Here is a 22,900-nt window from a genome sequence, read left to right as displayed (position 1 = left end):
GCCCCCCCTGCCTACTTCCCTGTACACCTGGGTCCCTGTCCCTGGGTCGGTGTTGTCGTCCTCCCCCGCCCTGGGTGCCTGTTCCCCCTGCCTGGGATATCTGGGTCCCTGCTCCCCCTTGTTGCCCTTGATATTTGAGGGGGGGTTAGGTTGGGGACCTGTTTTTTGTGGGGTGGGGGGGAGACAGTGCAGGGGAGGGTCTGTGCTGGGGGTCTTAGTTATCTCTGGTGGGGGGGGTCATTGGTTGAGGGGGAGGTCTGATTTCTCAGAGGTGCTGGGGGGGCTGTTGGGGCCCTGGAGGGGATGGTGAATGTTGTGGGGGGGTAGTTTTTTGATGTGGTAGGTTTTCCTGGAGCAGGGGTTGGGAGGGGAGAGCACATTTAGGAAGGTCCTGCTTTCCTTGGGCTGGAGGAGGGGGGGCCCCAGGAGGGAAGTGGGAGGGGGGGTTTTTTGGCGGGGGGAGGCTGCCTGGCTGCTTGGGGGGCGTGGGGGGGAACACCTGCGGGGCTTGGGGGGGTGGAAATCCTCAAGGGGGAGTGACTATTTGAAGCCCCATCCCTTTGGGCGGTGGGCTCTTCCTGGCTGGGAGGGAAAGGGGCGCGTAGACCAGCCTCCCTCCTGCGGTCACGTGAAAGACATCAGGTGGACCCCGTTTGTGACGTCATCCCAGCGTACTGCCGGCCCTGATGCGCAGGAACGCTTTAAGAGGAGACTCCGTCTCAGCTCATGCGCAGAGGATGCGTGTGCACCGGTACCCCGTCCGATGGGGCGTCTTGTGGCCTATGCATGCGCAGGAGGGAGGGTGGCGGGCGCCTCTAGTAGCCGGCCCATGCACAGCATCCGCATCACGTGTCACCCCTCCCTAGCCAGCAGCTGCGCATGAGCAGAGCGTGACCGCCCTCCCTTTAGCCGGGCACAACTCGTGCGCAGCTTGTTCGTCATATTCCCCCATCCAGCTCGGCGCCGCGCATGCGCATCCTATGACTGACATGTCCCTCCCCCACTGTGCGTAGCGCATGCGCCGCCTGAGTCACGTGGTCCGCCCTGCCCAGCCGATCGTTGCGCATGCGCAAGGGGAGGGTCGGGGCGGTACGCGCGCATGCGCAACGAGCCGGTGGCAGTGCCCGCGCGTGCGCAGAGAAGCCGGGGCGGTGCACGCGCGTGCGCATTCGGGCGGCGGTGGCGGCGGTTTGTTGTGGCCGCCATTTTTTGTGGCATTACTGGGAAATCCCCGGGAGCCGCCGCCGGGCCCGGCCCGCGCCCCCCCCCGGCCGCTGCCGCAGGTGAGCCCCGCCTCTCAGCCGCCTGGGGCCCGTCCCCCCCCTGGGAGTCCGGACTCCCGGGTCCCCCGCCCCTCCCCCACCCCCGGCCCGCCCCGGACGCCTGGGTCCCTCCTCCGAGTTTGCCGGGACGCCTGGGTCCTGCCTCGGCCCGCCCCTCCCCGGCGCCTGGGTCCCGTGCCCGCCCCGCCCCGCCCCGCCGTACTTGAGAGCCTGGGTCCCCTGCCCCGGACACGCGCGCCTGCCTCCCGCCCTCCGCCCCGCGGCTCCTCGGCCCCTCCGCCCTGCCAGCCCTCAGGACCAGCCCGGGTGGGGCAGCTCTTCTCCCCGCCCCCCTGGTGATATGACCTTATGTGACCCCAAGTGTCTGCGGGGGTGTCTTTTCTCATCTCCTCTCCTTTGGGGGTTTGGCTGTCCCACGTAACCCCCCTCCCCGGACACTCGGGTCCCTTCATTTGTTCCTTCCCCCACCGGGTCCCTGTCCCGGTCACCTGCCCCCCCCACTGCCCCGGATGCCTGGGTCCCATCCTCTGTTGTGTGTCCCCCCACCCTTGAGATCTTGTTATCTGTCTCCTCCCAGACCCCTGGGCCCCTGTCATGTCCATGCCTCCCCACCCCCCACACATGTTCTCTCTGTACTGCCCCGCAGGCCTGCGTCCTTCAGACACCTGGGTCCATGGCTCCCCCCTCCCAAATGCCTGTTTTCATGTTCCCCTACTACTGCTCCTCCCCCCCCCCATGTCTGGGTCTCTATCCTCTATCCTCCCCCCCCAGCACCTGGGTCCATGCTCCTATTCCCCGTCCATGCCTGGGTCCCTCTCATCTGCCCCCCACCATGCTTGAGATCCTGTTCTCCCCCCCCTGCCCCAGACACCTGGGTCCCTATCATCCATCTTCTCTCCCCCCCCCCCCCCCAAAATGCTGGCTCCCTCTCATCTGCCTCCCGGCCCCCCCCCCCCCCCAAACACTTGGGTCTGTGCCTCCCTACGGCCCTGTCTACATTTCTCACTACCCGGAAAGTCTGAGTCCCTGCCCTCTCCCTCCCCATGCTTGTCCAGACTCTTGGGCCCCTCTTCGGGAGGGGAGCTGGGCACCAGCCTCTGCTTTTTGGGGGGATCCAGGGTTTAGGGGGGATGTTCTGGCTCTGGCTGTGGGGGCTTGGGAGGGGACCTGCTTTGTGGGGGGGGGGGGGGGAGCACTGGGCTCACACCCCCCACCCCCATATGGTAGAGGCAGCTGTCAGCTTGTCCCGATTTTTCCAGGGCACCTTCGCCAGCTGCTTTGTGACCCATTTTGGGCTCCTGGCAGCTGGGGAGGGCAGCCAAGGGGGAGGTCTGGTCTTGACCCAAGGGGGTGAGGAAGGCTGGGACCCTGCTCCTTCCTCTGTGCTCAGCTCCATGCCTCAGTTTTCCCGGTTGTGTTATGCGGGGCACCTGAGGCTCTGGCGAGGGTGCACTCACGCCCCTGGGAGCAGATCCCTCCCAGGTGGGGGTTGGGTGGCATCTGACCAGAAGCCTCTGGGGGCTGTACATACAGCACTTGGCATGGCATGGCCCAGTCCCGCATGGGGGCAGGCATGCTGGCTCAGATGTACAATACCTGGCACCTTGGGGTGGGTACATTGGCTGCTGTCCAGCCTCATCAGGACGATGTCCTTAACAAGCATTCAGCGGTAGGCAGGGAAACTGAGGCATGGAGCATGAGTGGGTGGCGTGGAAACTGAGGCACAGAGTATAACCAGCATCCAGAGCATAATGAGCATCCAGCGGGTGGTGGGGAAACTGAGGCACGGAGCCCCATCCCCCTCCAGAGCCCAGTGAGCACCACCGAAGGGCTTATGGGGTCCTTAAAGGGCCAGCAACTCGCTGGGAAACGGGCCCCTCTGGCCTTTCAGGGATGTGGCGCAACGAGCAACATGTACAGCACCGGGCTCGGGGTGGCTGGAGCTAGCCTTCTTCCAGGGGGCAGACCCTGCATGGCTTTATGCTTACTGGGGGGGGTCTCAGAGGTCGGTCTGGGGGCATTTCTGGACCCCCTGGGCACTTGTGGCTGCAGTGTGATCACAGCCACGTACAGCTCCAAGTGTGCTAGGCATGGGCAGGCGTGAGCCTGCCTCCTACCACTGGGCAGAGCCTGTGTGGTATCGTGGATACATGGGTGGGGCACAGAGCTGGGACCCCCAATGTATCTGGAATGAGTCACATAGGGCTCCAAGTGTGCTTGGCACAGAATGGCCAGATCCTACCTGCATTCTGGTGGATAGAGCCTGTGTGGCATCATGGGTACCTGGGTTGGGGCATAAAGCCAGGGAGGGGGTTACTGAGAAACGCCCCACTGTGCCTGGAGTGGGGTCAACCCCGAGTCGCACGTACAGCTCCAAGTGTGCTGGGCACAGGACAACCTGATCCTGCCTCCATCTGGAGGGGCAGAGCCTGTGTGACATTGTGGGTGCCCAGTGGGGGCACAGCCAGGCTAGGACATGCTGAGTGATCCCCCTGTGTGGCTGCAGTGAGATCAGCTCCATGTACAGCTCCAAGCACACCAGGCACAGGGTGGCCTGATCCTGCTTCCTTCTAGTGGGCAGAGCCTACTTGGCAGTGTGGGTACCCAGGATGGTCACAGAACTGGGGTGGGGGACCCTGAGAGATGCCCCCCCCCATGTACCTGGACTGGGATCAGCCCTGAGTTGCACCTACAGCTCTGAGTGCACTGAACACAGGGCGCTTAATCCTGTCTCCTGGCAGTGGGCAGAGTCTGTTTGACTGTGGTTACCTGGTGGGGGGGTCTACAGGGCCTTGAGGGGACCCCCATGTGTCTGGAGTGGGATAAGCAATGAGCTGCCTGTATGGGTCTGTGTGTGCCAGGCACAGGCCTGCCTCATCCTGCCTCCGTTTGTGCCCCCCATCCTGCTCCGTTTGTATGTGGCATCATGGGTGCCCAGTGGGAGCACAGAGCCAGGGTAGGAGGTGCGGTGCAGAGTGACCCCCTGTGCAGCTGTGGTGACATCAGCTCCATGTACAGCTCTGAGCACACGGGGCGCAGAGTGGCCTGATCCTGCTTCCTTTCACTGGGCGGAGCCAGCATGACATCACGGTTACCTGGTGGGGTCACAGAGCGGGGTGGGGGGCACTGAGGGGATTTCCCCCCCACTTTCCCCATGTGCCTGGAATGGGATCAGCCCCAAGTTGCACATAAAGGTCTGAGCGCACTGTGCATGGGATGGCCTGATCCTTCCTCCCTGTGGGGGCGGGGGGGGGGGGGGCAGAGCCTGTGTAGCATCCCTGGTGGGGGCGGGGGGTACAGAGCCGTGGTAGGAGGTGCTGAGTACCTCCTGTGCAGTTGTAGTAAAATCAGCTCCACAGGCTTGCCTGATCTTGCTTCCTTTCAGAGGGCAGAGCTTGTGTGGTGTCTTGGTTACAGGGGTCACAGAGCTGAGGTGGGGGGCCCTGAGGGGGACCCCTGATGTGCCTGGAGTAGGATCAGCAGTGAATACCATGTACAGCTCTAAGGATGCCAGGCACAGGGTGGCCTGATTCTGCCTCCGTTTGGGGAGACAGAGCCTGTGTGGCATCATGGGTACCCTGAGGGGTCACAGCCAGAGTAACCCCCTGCGTGCCTATAGTGACATCAGCTCCATGTACAGCTCTGAGCGTGCTGGGCATGGGGTGGTGTGCTGGGCATGGGGGGGGGGGGGGGGGGGGGGGCGCTGAGGGCCCCCCCCCATACCTGAAATGGGATCAGCCCCAAGTCATATGTAAGGCATACCAGGCACTAGCCAACCTGATCCTGCCTCCAACCCCTGGGCAGAGCCTACATGGCATTGTGGGTCCCTGAGAGGGGCACAGAGCCAGGGTGGGGGGCCCTGAAGGGACCCCCCCCCCAATGTGCCTGGACTATGATCAGTTGCATATACAGCTCTGGGCGTGCTGGGCATAGGCCAGCCTGATCCTGCCTCCATTGCAGAGGGCAGAGCCCGTGTAGCATCCTGGGTACGTTGGGGGGGGGGGCACATGTGCCTGGGGTGGGGTCAGCCTCAGCCGCTCAGAGGCACATCCAGCTCTGAGCGCACCAGTGGGGAAGGAGGGGGACCTGGGACCTGGGTTGGAGGTTGCGCCAGGCCAGGCAGGATGGGAAGGGGGGGGGCCTATTAATAGCCCCAGTTCCTGGAAGGCCATGGCCGGGTGGGTATTTTTGGCTCCCTTTCCCCCCCTCCCCCCCCACTCCCACTTGGTTTGGGCATGGCGGGCAGCCCTAGCAACACGGCGCTGCCTTGCCATTGGCTCCCGGCGCCACCCGCCGGCCAATGGGGAGCTTGTTGCCATGGCAGGGAGAGGCCATTCCCCCGCAAGGGATCGGGCCGCGCCCCCCCCACTCCCTTCCAGGCTTTGGGGACGGGTAAGGGGGGGCTCCCAGTCTGCCCCAGTTGCCCCCTCAGAACTGGGCTGATACATCCAGGGAGCCCTCAGCCTCTTCCTATATCCCATCTTGTTGGAGGTGCATAGGAGCTGTTAGATGGACACCTTGCCGGGGTCGTTTGACCCCAGCACTCTTTCCTGCCATGGCAGGGGTCGGACTTGATGATCTGCTCAAGTCCCTTCTGACTCGATCAACTATGAAACTATGAGCTGACCACACACCCCTCCCCCCCCGCCCCCGGGTACCTCTCAGCCTGTTCCAGTGCCCCCTCGGAACTGGGCTGAGACCTCCAGCAACTCCCCCAGCCCCTTCCCATCTTGCTGTGGGTGGGAATAAGGTCTATATCCACCCCAGGGCCTCCCAGTCTGTCCCAGTTGCCCCCTCAGAACTGGGCTGAGATATCCAGGGAGCCCCCCCCCCACCTTGCTGGGGGGCATAGGGGCAATAACCACCCCTCCCAGTATCTCCCAACCTCTCCCAGTACCCCCTCAGACCTGGGCTGAGACCTCCAGAGACCCCCCCTCATCCTCTTCCTACCCTCCCACCTTGTTGCGGGGGGCATATGGGTAATAGTTCTCCCACTCCCAGAACCTGCCAGTACTTCCCAGCCTGTCCCAGTGCCCCTTTAGAACTGGGCTGAGACCTCCAGAGGCACCCCCCACCTTGCTGGGGGGGCATAGGGGATGTAGCCCCCCTCCTCCCAGTAACTCCCAGTCCCCCCTCAGAACTGTTAAGACTTTCAGTGACCCCCCCCCCCCAATCCCTTTCCAACCCTGCCAGCTTGCTGGGGGTGGGGGTCATAAGGGCTATAGCTCCCACCTCCTAGTACCTCCCAGTCTGTCCCAATCCTGCCTTAGAATTGGGCTGAGATCTCCAGCGACTCCGCCACCCCCTTCATACCCCCTCCTCTGGGGCAGCAGCAGGGGCTGCCCTGTCCTCCTTACCCCTACCCATTTCTTACCCCAAATCTCCCAGGTCAAATTAAACCCCATTGATGTTGTAGAGCCTGGATTGGTCTATATAAAGGGGGAGGGGTGTTGAATGGGCCACCCTTGGCTCTGCTGGAGCCTGGGTGGCTACCTGGCGGGGGGTGTCACAGAGCTGTGGCAGGGAGAGGGTTTGGGGTGGGCAAAGGTGGGGGGTGTGCATGTGGTATGACCCCTCTGGGTGCCAACCAGCCCCAGTCAGCACCTTGGAGCCCCCAATCTATCTCAGGAGCCTGGACATGGGAGGGTTCTGGGGGAGGAACCCCTGCCCTACGGCAGGGTCCCTGAGCTCTCCCACATCAGCTCTGGGGTCACCTTGGAGTGGGTGTGGGAGCTGGGGCAAAAGGAAGGGGGCAACTTCCCCAGGGCTGGAGGCGGTCCTGGGCAGGGGGTGCGATTCAATTTTGATCTGTCCCTGCATCCGTTCATCCGCACCCATCCCTTCATCTGGGTGGAGATGTCCCATGTATCCTCTCACCTCTGTCTGTATACCCATCCATCTATCTGTATATCTATCCATCCGTCTCTGTATCATCCATCTGTCCATCCATCCATGTGAATGATCTGTGAGACAGAGGGAGATGGTCCATGTCCATCTAGCCATCTGTGTGAAGTCTACCTGTCCTCTGGCTGTCTGTCCATATCCATCCATCTCTCTGTGAGAAGTCCATCTGTATTTATTTGTCTATATCCTTCTGTAGTCATCCGTCCATTTGTATGGAGAAATCCATCTGTCCCCTTGTCTCCACTCTTCCCTATCCATGCGTCCATCCTTATGTATCCATGTCCATCCACGTCTATCCCTCTATCCATTGATCTCCCTCCATATTTCTATATTCATGCACTCATTCACATCTGTTTATCCATCCCTCTATCTAAATCCATCTACATTCAACCACTCTTCCACCCATATCTATCCATGTTTGTCCATCCATCTTCATCCGTCTTTCTATCCACAGTTGTATGCCCACCGTACCCAGAGGCAATGTGTAGGGGGTTCACGTGCATACCCTGAGAGTGCCCCCTGTCAGGCCATGCTCCCTGTGTAGCTGGTGGGCAGGCGGGAGCACCAGTATCCCTCCTGCGAGCGCTGGCTGGGGAGTGGGGCGGCCACCAAAAGTGGCCATGTTGCTTCCAGAAGCAGCCGTGGGAGTTTCAAAAGTGGCACGGCTGCTTTTTGGTGAGTGAGATCAGCTGCAGGGGATCCATATCCATTTGTTCCTGTCCATCCATGGTCCATTCATATCCACACAGGATCACAAAACATGAGGGGTGGAAGGGGGTCACATCTAGTCCAATCCCCCACTGGATATATATATCCATCTGCTTGTCCATCCACATCTGTCTGTTCATTCATCTGTCTTTATTTGTCTATCTGTGTTTGCCTATCCATTTATATTCATATTTATCCCTTCCTCCATCCACATTCACACATATCTACTTATCCATCTTTTCGTCTCCATTCATTCATCCATCCATCCATTTCCACGCTCTTACCCACATTTATTTATCTGTATCCACTTGTTTCTGTTCTTCCATTCTTCCATTCGTATCCATATATATCTGTTCAGTTGTTCATTCACATTTATTCATTTATTAATCTATATTTATCTAGCCATATTTACATTTTTATACTTATATCTTATTTATGCACCAATGTCTCCATGCATATTCATATGTATCCATCTATCCATTCATTTATCCATCCCCATCTATGCATTCATCTCTATTTATCCATCTCTATCGGTTTATTCATATTCATGTATTCATCCGCATCCCTCTGTTCATACCTTTCCATCCATTTTTCCATTTGTATACATATATATCTATCCACCCATCTCCATCCATTCATTCTTTTCCATCTGTCCATCTGTTTCCATCTATATATATGTCTACTCATTTTTTCATCCATACTCATAAGTTTTAAACTATCCATCTGTCTCTACCCATATCCATCCGTCTCTATCCATCATCTGCCCATCCGTCTCTGTATCCATCCATCTCCATGTCCATCCATCCGTACATATCTGTCTACTCAGTTTTTCATCCATACCTGTTTCCATCCATCCATCCATCCATATCTACCCATTTCTGTCCATCTTTATCCATTTCTATCTACCCATGCATATCCATCCCCCACATCTGTTGCTATATCTATCCATTCATCCATCCGTCTCCGTGTCAGTCGGTCCATCCATCCATCCATCTCCATGCATCCCTCATCCCTATATCCTTTTAAGCATCCATCCCTCGATCCCTCCATGTGTTTATTCATGTGGAAAAATCCATCTCTCTGGATCAGGCTATGGCCCCCGGGGGCCCAGGGCTGAGGGAGGAGGCTCATGCCCCATCCCCTGGCAAGGGGCCAAGGGAGGCTTAGACAGGAGGGCCCCCATCCAGCCCATGGGGTCTGATCCAGCTTGTGGTGGGGCCCTTCAACACTTCCCCACACCCAAAGACTGAGCATCCCTCAGTTTCATCGTCTTGGGGGACCTGGCTCTGTGTGCGCTCCTCAGTAGAGACCAGAGGGAACGACTCAGTATGCTTTTTGCCTCTCCAGACTCCTTTCACACTGCTTTTAGTAGCTCATAGGCAGCTCTGGGTGCCCCGGTCGCAAGCTGGGATTCGGTGCTAGGACTTTAGTGGGGTGGGGCCAGCTGGGGGCCCCTCCCCCCCACCGAGCGGCAACCTCAGCTGTTGCCCTCTGTCAGTCTCCTTTCAACCCTGTGGCCGGCAGCTGCCTCCCTCCCTGTCTCTCCTTGGCCTCGGGCCCCCCACGGCCCCCATCCAGCCCCATGGTGATCCCCTCGGCCCTGGAGGGGCCTCCAGCCCCGCTCACGGCCCTGCGCCTGGGCTGGGGCCGCAAGCAGCCGGCCTGCTATCTTCCCTCCTCCCGCTGTCACCGCCAGCCCTCCACAGGTGGGTCGGGGGGGGGGGGGGGGGGAAGGTTGTTATCCACTTCTGCATCGAATGGGGAGGGGGTTGAACCCCCCCAGGGGTGCTAATGAGCTGGTACGTCCTTAATCTATAGCAATCAAGGGGCATCGGATGTGGGGGGGATTGGGATCAAGGTGTATGGGGGGGTTTGAAGCTCCCCAGGGCTGCTAATGAGCCATGACCTTCTTAATCTGGGCGCAGGGAGGGGGGGCTGGGATCAAGGGTTGGGTGTAGGAGGTTATCTACCTTTGCATAGCATTAGGGATGCAGGGGGTTGAAGCCCTGCAGGGCTGCTAACTGAGACCTTGTTAATCTATAGCAATCAAGGGGCACTGGATGATGGGTGGGCTGGCTGCTAAGATCAAGGAGTATCTGGGGCAGGTATAGGAGGTGGTTTTCCAGCTCTGTGGGCCATGGTGGGGATTGAAGCCCCCTGGGGATGCTAGCGAACTGGGACCTCATTAATCTATAGCAGTAAAGGGGCACTGGATGTGGGGGTGGGCTGGGATCAAGGGGTATCAGTATGTCTGCATTGGGGGGGAGCCCCTTTGGGGCCTGGGGGGTATAGTAGGTTGTTATCCCGCTCTGTGTGGCATGGCCCAGGGGGGCTGTTAATGAGCTGGGATCAAGGGGGCAGGTGGGGGGGGGTGGTCCTTGAGGGTTAGGATGCATAGGAGCTCCCATAGGGCAGTGGGGGGCAGGGTTGAAGCCCTCCAGGGCTGCTAATGAATCAGGTACTTGTTAACCTCCAGAGACTAGCAACGATCAAGGGGTGTCAGTAAGTGGGGGGGTTTTCTGGGGGGTGGCTGTTACCTAGCTTTGTTCAGCGTTGGGGGCAGCCCCTGGAGTCTGCTAATGAACCGGGTCCTTGTTAATTTACAGAGACCCCTGGGAGGGGGCTGTAGGGGGGTTGGGATCAAGGGGTGTCAGTATGGGTGGGAAGCATGAGGGGATTTATGGGGGGGTGGGGGTTACTAATGAACCAAGTCCTCAATAACCTGCAAAGAGAGACTGAGATCAAGGGGTGTCTGTGAGGGGGAGAGAGCTGTACCTTGAAAGCCCAAATTCATTGCCACACCCCAGAGTCAGCTGCATTTTGGTGCCAGTGGGGGCTGGGTATCACTGGGAGGTGGGGAGGGGCCTGCCTCAGTGCATGCTGGGGGAATTCCAGGCAGGAATTCTCCCATAATCCCTCAGTGCCCCCCCTCCCCACAGGAATGCAGCTGCCAGCTGGGGGCAGGGGGGCAGGGTGCCAGCTGGCAGCCCTCCCCTGCCCCCCTCCCCGGTTCATGTGCTAGCATGTGCAGAGGTTCATGTGCCTTGGGGTCACTAGTGTGTGCAGTGGGGTCACTGGTGCGTGAAAAGGTCTGGGTACGGGAGGGTCACTAACGTGCAGGGGTGCATGTGTGTTGGGGTCACTAGTGTGTGCAGGCATTTGTGTGCAATGGGGTCACTGGCATGTGCAAAGTACTGTGTACAGTGGCCTCATTAGCACGTGTAGGGGTCTGTGTGCGCTGCGGTCATTAGTGTGTGCAGGAGTTCACGTGCATTAGGGCAGCTGGCATGTGCAGAGCTCCCTGTGTAACAGGGTTATTAGCATGTGTAGAAGTCCATGTGTCTTGGGGTCACTAGTGTGTGCAGGGGTGCACATACAATGTGTAGGAGTGTGTGTGCACAGGGTTCACTAGCCTGTGGAAGACCTTTGTGTTGGGATCACAGTAGTGTGTGGAGTGGGATATCTGGCGGGTGCAGGGGTTCACATGCAACAGGGTCAGTAGCACATGTAAGGGTCTGTGTATAATGGGGTCACTAACATGTGCCAGGGTCTGTGTGCATCTGGGTTGCTAGTATGCAGGGGTCCATGTGCAACAGGGTCACTAGCACAAGCCAAGGTCTGTGTGCAATAGTTGTCGATAGTGTGTGCAGGGATTCGTGTGCATTGGGGTCACTAGTGGTGTGCAAGGGTCCACATACAGTAGCAAGGGTCCCAAAGAAATTTCTAGCATGTGCAGGGCCAAGATCACCCTCCCCAGGCGGAGGGAGCCTGGCTCTTGGCACTGTTTACTCTGAAACCTAATGATGACTCCCTGGAGCCAGAAGCCTCATGGCTGCCAAGATCCCTCCTGCTGGGGCGGAGGGGCGTGCTCACTGCGGCCATGCCTTTCCTGGGGCCCTTACCACAGAGACCAGGGGCACTGGCAGGACCCCCCTCCCACACCCTCCTCCCCTCCCCTAGACACCTGGGTTCTCAGTGCAGCTGCCAGGAGTTAAAAATAGCCCCCTCAGCTGTGCTGGGTCAGCTGCAGCCCAGCCTGCCCCCCTTCCCCATCAACCAAACACTGACGGGTGGGGCCTGGCACAAAGGCGTGGGGGGCCACTGAGCTTTGGGGGGGGGGGGGGTTTGTAGGGGTCCCTGGGCTGTGTGTAGAGGTAAGGGAGGGTTCTGGGGCGGGGTGTCTAGGCTATGTATGGGGGAGGAGGCTGTTGGGAGGGGGGGGGGGCCTTTGGACTGTGTATAGAGTTGGGCAGCTGTGGGGGGTTTCTGGGCTGTATACAGAAGTAGGGGGTGCTCGGGGGGGGGTGTATAGGTAGGGGGGTCCCTGGGTTGTGTATAAGGTTAGGGAGTCATGGGGGGTCTCTGGGCTGTGTACAGGGATGAGGGGGTCATAGGGGGGATTTCTGGGTTGCGTTTAGAGGTAGGGGGTGTCAGGAGGGTCTCTGGACCTCATAGGGGGCAGCTGTGGGGGGGAGTCTTAGCTGTGTATGGAGTAGGGGGTAGTGGGGAGCATCTCTGGACTGTGTATGAGATGGGGAGGTCTCTGGTTTGGGTATAGAGGTGGGGGGTCCTTGGGACTTTTCTGGGCTGTGTATGGAGGTGGGGATCATGGGTGGGGGGGTCCCCAGGTTGTGCCTGCAGTTTTGGGGGGCCTAGGTTACAAAAGGGTTCGTGGCGGGGGTCCTCAGCTCTACAGGGCTGTGGTGGGTGTCCCCGGTTGGTCCACGCAGGCAGGCACAGCTTGCGGGGGAAGGGCCCAGGCCTGGTACTGACCCCCCCACCCCACCCTGCAGGTGGCAGCAGCAGCAGTGGCAGTGCAGGATGCGAGCCCCCCGGCACCGGGCCCCCCGCCTCACTGGCCGCCTCCCTCCTCACTGAGCCCGCCATGACGAGCCAGCACAGCCATGCCACCTTCTCCAGCATCCAATCCATGGCCGAGCATCCGCAGGTACCTGCCTGGACCTCTGTGCCCTCGTGGGGGGGTGGTTAAGGGCATCACCTTCAGCCTGAGTCCCATCCCAATCAGAGGGTGCCATCGACGTCAGGCCTGGGAGAGGAGCAGGCCGAGGGCATCCTCAGGGAGTGGGGGCAGGGGCTGGCACAGCCCTCAACCCCTGCCCCCACTCCTAGATAACCCTTCCCCCCTCGCCCCAGATTCTGCCGGACCTGAGTATCCTACAGCGGCGAATCCCCTTGACCTTCCGGGACTCAGCCAGCGCCCCACTGCGGAAGCTCTCGGTGGACCTCATCAAGACCTACAAGCACATCAATGAGGTGCGACCCCCCCCCCCCACCTTGGGGGAGGGGATATTGGGTTGACCTCACTCCCCGTGGTCATGAGTGGGGGGACTTTGGGGGTTGATCCCACTCCAGGGGTTGTTGCTGGGGACGGGGGGTCAGTTATAGGTTGACCCCACCCTGGAGACGGATGAGGGCAGGGGGTGGGTATAAGTTGCTTCCAACTCCCAGGGATCACTGCTGGAGTGTTATGGGTGGACCCCAGCTCTGTGGCCATCAGTGCTGTATATGGGGGGGTGGCGGTGGCAGGTACTAATTACTCCCCACCCCCATAGGTCTACTATGCCAAGAAGAAGCGGCGGGCGCAGCAGGTGCCGCCGGAGGACTCAAGCACCAAGAAGGAGAGGAAGGTTTATAACGAGGGCTACGATGATGACAACTATGACTACATTGTCAAGAGTGGCGAGCGCTGGCTGGACCGCTATGAGATTGACTCGCTCATCGGCAAGGGCTCCTTCGGCCAGGTTGGGACCCCTGGGACTTCCCACAACATGCCCCTCACCCCCTGACCACCCCTCAGCTACAAGATTGACTTGTTCATTGGCCAGTTGGGACCCTGGGCCCCCCTGAGCCACTCCATAGCACCCCCTGGACCCTCAACCTCTGCCCACTCCCCAGCTAGGAGATGGATTTGCTCATCAGCCAGGGTTCCTTTGGCCAGGTTGGGACCCCCCCCCACCACTGCCCAGCTACAAGATCAACTCACTCTTTGGCCAGGGCTACTTTGGTCAGGTTGTGCCCCTGGGACCCCCCAGTCCCACCCAGGAACCCCCAGCCCCCCTATACCACCCCAGGACCCCCCACACCTGCCCACCCCCAGCTACAAGATCAATTCACTCACTGATCAGGGCTCCTTTGGCCAGGCCCCCCTGGACCACACCCCACCCCTGCCCACCCCCAGTTACAAGATGAACTCACTCATGGGCAAAGACCCACCCCATCCTGTGCCCCACCCCCAGTGAGTAAAGGCCGTGCTGCCTCTACCTTCTCCCCCCAGGTGGTGAAAGCCTATGACCACCACGACCAGGAGTGGGTGGCCATCAAGATCATCAAGAACAAGAAGGCCTTCCTGAACCAAGCTCAGATCGAGCTGCGGCTGCTGGAGCTCATGAACCAGCATGACACTGAGATGAAGTACTACATTGGTGAGCTGCTGCGGGGGCAGCATGGCCCAGACCACTTGGAGGATGGAGCAGGGCATGAGCACATTGGGGGCATGGGGTGGGCTCACAAATCAACCGGGTGGAGGGGCTAAAGGGCCCCTAGTGCTGGGGGCTGTGCCTCCATAGCCTGGGTTGGCAGGGGGTGTGGTCTTAACTACTGTGGGGGGTGAGGCTTCCTCCCCTCCCGGAACACAGGGTGGGACTTTCTCCCCCTGGGAACTAAGGGGATGGGATTTGACCCCCATGGGGTGGGGCTTCTTCCCTTGGGGATCAGGGGGTGGGGCTTCCTCCCCGAAGGGGTGGCACTTTCTCCCTGGAGGAGCAGGGGCTGTGGCTTTGATACCTTCCCCCCCCCCTCCCAGAGCAGGGCTTCCTCCCCTTGGGGGGCAGCACCTCAACCCCCTGGTCTAACAGGGCAGGGCCTCCTTGTAGTTGGGCAGAGGCCAGATAGGTCTCTATGTGGGGGGACCCAAATCTCTTCACCCCTACCTTCATCTCTGCCTTCCCACCCCCCCCATCTCCAGCTGGGAGGGGGAAGACAAGGCGGGATCTGTCCACCACCTCACCCCCACATTCTCTGTCACCCCCTGTCCCAGCCCAGGGGTTAGGCAGACGGGGTCTGAGCTCTCCTGAGTGAGCATCGAAGCTCCAGTCCCCCCTCACCCACTCTTTCTTCCCCCCCCCCCCCACCCCCTCCCTACCCAGTGCACCTGAAGCGGCACTTCATGTTCCGCAACCACCTGTGCCTGGCCTTTGAGCTGCTGTCCTACAACCTCTACGACCTGCTACGCAACACCAACTTCCGTGGCGTCTCACTCAACCTCACGCGCAAGTTTGCCCAGCAGCTCTGCACGGCCCTGCTCTTCCTGGCCACCCCAGAGCTCAGCATCATCCACTGCGACCTCAAGCCCGAAAACATCTTGCTCTGCAACCCCAAGCGCAGCGCCATCAAGATTGTTGACTTTGGCAGCTCCTGCCAGCTCGGCCAGCGGGTGAGGGCCCCGCCCCAGGGCCTCTGGGTCCACCCCCAGCTTGATAAACCCATCCCTGGGCCTCTAGCCCCAGCCTCGGGCCCTAGCCCCGCCCCAAGAGCTCTAGCCCTGCTCCCTAGCTTCCAACCCTTGTCTTTGGGGTCCTAGTGCGCTCCAAGCCCTGCCCCAAGTCGAATAACCCTGCCCCTGGACCTCTAGCCCCAGCCTCTGGGGCTCTGGTGGGCTCCTAGTCCCACCCCCAGGGCTCTAGCCCTGCCCTGAGCTAGCAACCCCAGTTTCTGGGGGCCTAGTGTGTTCTTAGCTCCACACCCATGTCTCTAGCCTCACCCTGGGCTTCCAATCCCTGCATCGGTTGTCCTAATGGGTTGCTAGCCCCACTTCCAAGGCTCTAGCCCCACCCCCAAACTTCCAACCACAGGCTCTGTGGTCCTAGTGGGCTCCTGGCCCTACCCCCAGATCTCTACCCCCACCCCTGGGCCCCTAGCCCCAGCTTTTTGCATCTTAGCAGGGTCCTAGCCCTGCCCCCAGGCCTTGTGCCCTTGCTCTGCTGGGCTGTTGGTCCCACCCTCAGGGATCCAAGCCCTGCCCCTGCGGTCCTGGCCCTGCCCCCACTCCCTGAATCCAGCTCCTGGACTCCTGGCCCCACTCCCCTAGCTCCACACCCAGGCCTCTAGCTCTGCCCCCAGACACACCCTCAGGGTCCTAGCTCTGCCCCCAGGCCTCTAATACTGGCCCCTGGGGTCCTGGCTCCACCCCCCAGAGTTCTAGCCCCACCTACTAGAACCCTGGCTCCACCCGTCACTCTGCCCCCTCAGTCTTAGTCCCACCTCTAGATTTGTAACACTGGCCTGTGAGGTTTCTGGCACTGCCCCCAGGTTTCTAGCCCCGCCCCCAGGCCACCCACCCTGGCATTTGGGGTCCTGGCACCATTGCTAGGTTTCTGGCTCTGCCCCTGGGTTCTAGCCCAACCCCCACAACCCTAGGCCCTATCACTCTGGCTCCCAGGCTCCTGGCCCAGCCCCCGTTGCATTAAGCCCAGCCCCTCCAGCCTCTTAACCCCCACCATTGGGCATATAAACCAGGTCCTGCCCACTAGGATCCTAGCCCTGCCCCTAGACCCCTCCCTCCACCCAACCTGTCACTCTGGCTCCCAGGCTTCTGGCCTAGCCCCCTGGGATTAAGCCCCTCCCCTTCCAAACTCTTACCCCTGCTATTGGGCACATGAGTCAGGCCCCGCCCCCCCAAGGTCCTTACCTTGCCACCTGCCAAATAGGCCCACCCCCAAGCCTCTATCCCTATCCCTTCTCCGCGCCTCAACCCCGCTACAACCTGGATGGGTAGTGGGTGGGGGGGCCCCTGGATGCCTGGCTACCTCCCTCCGCCAACTGGCCCCTCCCCCTCCCAGATCTACCAGTACATCCAGAGCCGGTTCTACCGGTCGCCCGAGGTGCTGCTGGGGCTGCCCTACGACCTGGCCATCGACATGTGGTCCCTGGGCTGCATCCTGGTGGAGATGCACACGGGGGAGCCCCTCTTCAGCGGCTCCAACGAGGTGAGCCATTGGCTGGGGCCCATGCCCATTGCTGCTGGAGCCCCGCCCCTTTTCCCAGTCCCTCGGGGTCCCCTGAATACATGGGGGTGCCTCCCTTGCTCCCCTTTCCCCATGCTCACTCCCTCAGCCAATGGCATGGCCCCTGTGCCCATCCCTGGCCCTCCCCCCCCCTGCCCCACGTCGGCCCATTCGCTGATCAGGGTAGAGAAGCCAGTCTCATTATGCTTGTGCTGCCCCATGCATTGGCTCATTCAAGGGGGAGAAGACGGGACCCTCCCCTCTCCCTGAATGTGTGATGCCATTGGCTAATAAATGGGGTAGGGGTGGGACTGCCAGGAGGTGCTACCATGTCATTCAATACATGGCAGGGGGACAAGGGTTGGGGGGCAGCTGGCTCCGCCTCTTGGGGTGGATGGAGCTAAGGGGGCAGCTGGCCTCTCCCCTTGAGCGTGGGTGGGACTAAAGCTTGGGGATAATTGGCTCCACCCCTTGCAGGTGGGCAGGACTAAGGGAAGGGGGAAGGGAGAGTACCTGGCCCTGCCTCTCAGCAATGTGGGGGCAGCTTGCTCCACCCGTTGCAGGTGGGCAGGGCTACGGGGGTAGGTAAAAGCCAGGGAGGGGCAGCTGGCTCCGTCGAGGTGTTCAGGGCTACGGGGCAGGTGCCAGAAGGGACAAAGGGGTGAGGCTGGCAGGGACTGGCTCTGCCCCTCATTTGTGGGTGGGGCTATGCACCCTGGGGCTGGGAAGGAGGGGCAGCCAGCAGCCCCCTGACTCCTCCCTCCCTCTGCCCCCTGCCCCCTCCATCTGTCTGTCCCCTGCCCCTTGACCCCCGACCCATGACCCCCATCTGGCAGGCGGACCAGATGAGCCGCATCGTGGAGGTGCTGGGCCTGCCACCCCCCCACATGCTGGAGCAGGCCCCCAAGGCGCGCAAGTACTTCGACAAGCTGCCTGAGGGCGGCTGGGCCCTCAAGAAGAGCAAGGAGGCCAAGAAGGTGAGCCCCCACCCCCCCAAAGGTTCTCCAGTGGGGTTAAGGGCCAGTCCAGCCCCCTTCCAGCTCTGTGACCCCCTCCCAAGCTGCCTTGCATCACTCCATCATGGCCTGCATGCAGCCCCAGAACTCTGACCCCCCTGATGGTCATGGGGGAGCATGGGGGTTGGTGGTTAAGGGGTGAACAACAAAAGGGCCCCCTGAAGTGAAGGGGGGACACCCCACTCCCTACTCCCAGGATGTCTCCCAGTGGGAAGGGTCACCCCAGGACTTGCCCCCTTTGCAGGTCTCCTGTGGTAGTTGGGGGAGATGGATAACCCAGCTCCAGCCCCCCCAGCGTCATGGTCACTACCCCCACCCAGGCCTCCAGCTGGGGGGCATCTGCTCTGCCCCCTACCCAGGTCTCCTGTGGTAGGGGGATATTCCCACCATCTTGTACCCCTTCCCCAGGTCCCCATTGTGGGGGAGGAGTCACCTCAGCTCCTCCACCTCCAGTTACTTGGAGCAGGTCCTCCAGCCCCGTTGCCGCCCCCCCTCCCCCCCCCCCCCTTGTCTTCCAGGGCAGGAGGTCACCCCAGCCCCTGCTCCCCTCACTGCCCCTGAAGTCCCCCAAGGTTGCCCCCCAGTCCCCATATACCCCCCACATGGTCTCCCATGGTAGGAGAAATCTCCCCAGCTCCTGCCCTCTCCAGCTAACGGTGCTCTCCCGTCCCCTGCCCCCACCCCTCCCCCCCTGCAGGAGTACAAGGTGCCAGGCACGCGGCGGCTGCACGAGGTGCTGGGGGTGGAGAGCGGGGGCCCGGGGGGCCGGCGGGCGGGCGAGCAGGGCCACACGCCCTCGGACTACCTGAAGTTCAAGGACCTGGTGCTGCGCATGCTGGACTACGAGCCGCGGAGCCGCATCACCCCCTTCTACGCCCTGCAGCACAACTTCTTCAAGAAGACCAGCGATGAGGGCACCAACACCACCCCCAGCGCCTCCACCAGCCCCGCCCTGGGCCACAGCCACAGCACCAGCACGGCCAGCTCTGTCTCCAGCTCTGGTACGGTCCACCCCACCACCCCAGCCCGGGGTCATGGCTACAGCCCTGGGCCAGCCAGTCTGGCCTTCCTTTCCCCTGCCAGTCTCCCAGTAGTCCCAGTCCCTGCATGGCCACCTCTATCACCAGCTTGCACCCACCCCCCATTTCCCTGCCCCAGCCTGGGGTCATGGTCTGGGGTCATTACTATAGCTTAGTGTCATTGTCTGGTGTCGTGGCTTTGGCTGCAAACCAGCCAGCTCTGGCCTCCCTCTCCTTTATGGGTCTCCCAATTAGTCCCAGTCCCTGCATGGTCCCCTCCATCTCCATCTCCAGTCTGGCCACCAGCACCCCACACCTGCAGCCTGCCCCAGATGCCCCTGCCCCAGCCTGGGGTCATGGTTATATTTTGGGGTCATGACTATAGCCACAGGCTGGTCACCGCTGGCCTCTGTCTCCCCTACCGGTCTCCCGGTAGTCCCAGTCCCTGGATGGCCACTTCCATCTCCATCTTGTTTCCCCCCTCCCACCCCCAGTGTCCCCACCCCAGCCTAGTGTCACAGTTATAGCCTGGGGTCATGGCGATAGCCACAGGCTGGCCAGCTCCATCTCCAGCTCTGGTCTGGGCTCTGCGGGATCCCCCTCTCCCCCCGCTCACTGTGTCCCTCTTCCCCTTTGCAGGTGGCTCCAGTGGCTCCTCCAATGACAACCGCAGCTATCGCTACAGCAACCGCTACTATGGTGCCCCTGGCCCCGCCCCTCCCGACTACGAGATGCAGAGCCCCCAGGTATGGACCCGCCCCCTATCCCCCTGGGCCTCACCTCTTTCCCTCAGGCCCTGCCCCCAGTGACTATGAGATACAGAGTCCCCAGGTACACTCCCACCCTTATTCCCAAAGCTCTGCACCTTTCTCCCAGGCCCCGCCCCCAGTGACTGTCCTCAGGTATGGCCACACCCCATTCCCCCTGGCCCTGGCCCTGGCCCAGCCACCTATGAGATGCAGTCCCGAAGTATGGTCCTGCCTCTTTTCCCTAGGCCCTGCCCCCAGTAGCTACAATATGCTGTAGCCTGGTATGGCCCTGCCCCTATCCCTTGGCCGCTCCCCTTTCCTCCAGTCCCCATCCCCACCAACTATCAAATGCAGGTATGGCCACACCCCCTGGGCTCTGCCCCTACTCTCGGGGCCCTGCCTTCACCAACTATGAGAGCCTTCCCCCCCAGGAACAGTCACACCCCCTTCCACCTAGGCCATGCCCCTATTCCCCAAGCCCTGCCTCCAGCTGCAAGAGGCAGAGTCCACAGGTCATGCCAGACTCCCAGCATGCATTGGAAGGGAGGGTCCTGGGCACTGGTGCATTGTGGGATGTGGACCTGGGAGGTTGGAGGTTGCAGGGCGAGGTTAGAGTCTCCAGCATGCACCAGGTGGAGGCAGAGCTACCCCATCCCCACTGCACCATGGGAGAGGGGATCCCCAGAGCCAGAAGGGGGGGATTGGGATCCCCATTCCCCCCCACACACACCTGTCATTTCCTCTCTCCCATCACAGGCTCCACCCCAGCACCAGCCGCGGCTTTGGGCCGGGGGTGATGTCCCGGCACCCCCCAGCGAAGCCTACGCTCCCCCACCGCCGCCACCGTCGGCCCCCCACAAGCCGGCACCCCACTTCCACCCGCCGCCTGCTGGGCGCCCCCACTACCACCCCCATCACCCGCCGCGCCCGCCCGCCTCCCCCCCTGGTGGGGGGGGCCCCGAGCGCATGGACTGCGCCCCCTTCAGCGCCTCGGCCTTCCGGACTAGGGGGGGCGTGGGAGGCCGCCCCGGCGAGCCCGGGGGGGGCCTGCCCCTGGGCTACCTGCGGGGCCGGGCAGAGCCCGATGACTCAGCACCCCCTATGCTGGGGGTGTGCGTGCCCCAGAGCACGGCCGCCAGCTCCTGAGGACTCTGCCGCCAGCCACAGTGCTCTTACCGCCGCTGCCGCCACCTGGAGCTGTACCTCCATTGGCCCAGGGGGCTGAGGAATGAGAGACAGAGGAAAGGAAGGGGGAGGGGACTTCCCTGGTTGGCCTCGCCCCTTCCTCAAGCCCCGCCCCTGGCATGGGGGGGGCTGTATGGAGGTCTGCTGTGGCCACACAACCCCCCCTCCATTGGCTCTGCCACGTGGTATGACCCAGCATGGGGGCCTCTAACAGAGTTGGTGTTGCCTGGTTGTGGGGAAATCTTCCCCCCCCCCCATGGTTTTGCTATCTTGGTATGATCCAGAGAAGGGGAATCCCCTATGACTCTACTCTCTTGGTATAACCCAGGGAGGGGGAATGCCCCCCATGGCTCCACCCTCCTGGTATCACCCAGGGAAGGGGAATTCCACCTTGGTATGACCCAGAGAACCCACCCATGGCTCTGCTCCCTGATGTCACCCAGGCTGAGGCCCTGCTCAGTGGAGGGCCCAGCCCCTAGCCATGCCCCCTGGGCTTCCCCAGCATGGGCTGGAGCCATAGCCTTCCCCCTGTAGCTCCACCCCTTCTGGTGTCAGCCACTGGGGTGACCCCTCCCACCTCCCCTTTAAAGCACCACCCTCTTGGTGGGTGCCTGTTGGTCCCCTCTGTGCGACGGCCCCCCCCCATTGGTCTCCCTCTCCCTGTAGCCACGCCCCCTGGCTCTACCCACTGCTCCCGCACCATGGACAGCTGGGGGGGCGGGGTTAGACCCCCGGACCCTCCTGCACTTCACGGACTGGAATTGCTGCTACGAACTGCCCCCCAAACACCCCTTGCCCCTCTTCCTCCTCCCCCTGGGGGGGCAGTTAATTGGGGGGGGCAAATATTTATAGGCGCCAGCTCCTCCAGCCATGGGAGCTTACCCTTGCTTGCCCCATCATGGGGCAGATCTGGGTTGGGGGGGTAAAGGGGCAGATATCTGCCCCCCTGGCCTCCTCTTGCCCCCCACCAATCCTGTGGCTCGCGCTGTACTGTTCTGTCTTTAATTTATTGTACCAAAGACGGCGCGTGATTCCCCTGCCCCCCTCCTCTTGCCCCTGCCGCCCCCCCCCCACCGCCGGGCACTGGGGGGGGAGGTTGGGGGGGGTCTGTGCACCGGAAAAGGGGGTCGGGGGGCTGAATAAATAGTGACAGCAGCTACCGTGTTCTGGCTTGGGGGGGAGGGAGGGAGGGATATGTACAACACCTGGCAGGGGCCCTATCCTGGATCTGCCCCTTGTGGGGTGGGGTATGTATAGTGCCTGGCCCTGGGCCTGATCTTGGCAGGGGCTGGATCTGCCCTGGGAGGTATGTACAATGCCTGGCACGTGCCTGATCCTGACCAGGGGCCAGGGGGAGATGTCCTGGGGGGTATCTGCCCCTCCCCACCAGGGCTGGGGCATGTGAATTGAGACCTGCTGTAGCCCACCATGCTTTGGGGCCTGGGCAGGGTGGTGCATGTTGGAAGTTTGTGCCCCCCCATCCCAGTTCCTAGTGCCCTGGGGGGGCAGCAGGTGGGTGAGAGATAGGAGCAGCTCCCAGTTGCCCACCCCCCCAGGGCCAGGGAGGAGCTCCGCAGTCGCAGCGGGGGTGAGCCTGTTTATTGCTCCCTGCCCCCAGAGCTGAGGCACCCTTTAAGGACCAGGCAGGTAGAGGGTCCGGCGTCGCGGGGGGTCTGGACGTCGTCGCACCGTCACCAACACTGGGGGGGGATCAGTGCCTGCTTCAGCTGTACAGAACTGGGAGGGAAGAGCAGGTTAGTGGGGGGCAGGCCCAGCCCCAGCCCCCTCCTATGAGACCCCCTATACCCCTAATACCCATATGCCCCATGTATCTCCAGCCCCCTTTATAATTCCATACCCCCCAGCCCCAAATAACCTTCCAGTGTCCCACCCTTGTACCCCCTAGCCCCAGTGCATTCCCCCCAGCTCCCCATGTACCCCTAGCTCCCCACAACCTTCCCTATATAATCCTGGCACTGCTATATGACCCCAATCCCCCATGTCCTTCTGCCC

General features: G+C 61.4%; 1 protein-coding gene across 1 annotated transcript; it reads left to right on the top strand.

The window, feature by feature from the left end:
• The first annotated feature begins 568 nt into the window (after positions 1-568).
• On the top strand, positions 569-22,042 carry DYRK1B (dual specificity tyrosine phosphorylation regulated kinase 1B). The gene is made up of 11 exons (XM_019490878.2): positions 569-1,283; positions 12,689-12,843; positions 13,050-13,169; positions 13,469-13,657; positions 14,191-14,338; positions 15,062-15,348; positions 16,754-16,900; positions 17,755-17,895; positions 18,632-18,935; positions 19,593-19,699; positions 20,459-22,042. The coding sequence occupies exons 1-11, from the start codon at positions 1,100-1,102 to the stop codon at positions 20,846-20,848; spliced, it is 2,172 nt and encodes a 723-aa protein (XP_019346423.2). The 5' UTR covers positions 569-1,099; the 3' UTR covers positions 20,849-22,042.
• Positions 22,043-22,900: the final 858 nt, after the last annotated feature.

The sequence above is a fragment of the Alligator mississippiensis genome, chromosome 15 (assembly GCF_030867095.1).
Source record: "Alligator mississippiensis isolate rAllMis1 chromosome 15, rAllMis1, whole genome shotgun sequence".
Taxonomy (NCBI): Eukaryota; Metazoa; Chordata; order Crocodylia; family Alligatoridae; genus Alligator; species Alligator mississippiensis.
This window is presented reverse-complemented; position numbering and strand designations above follow the sequence as displayed.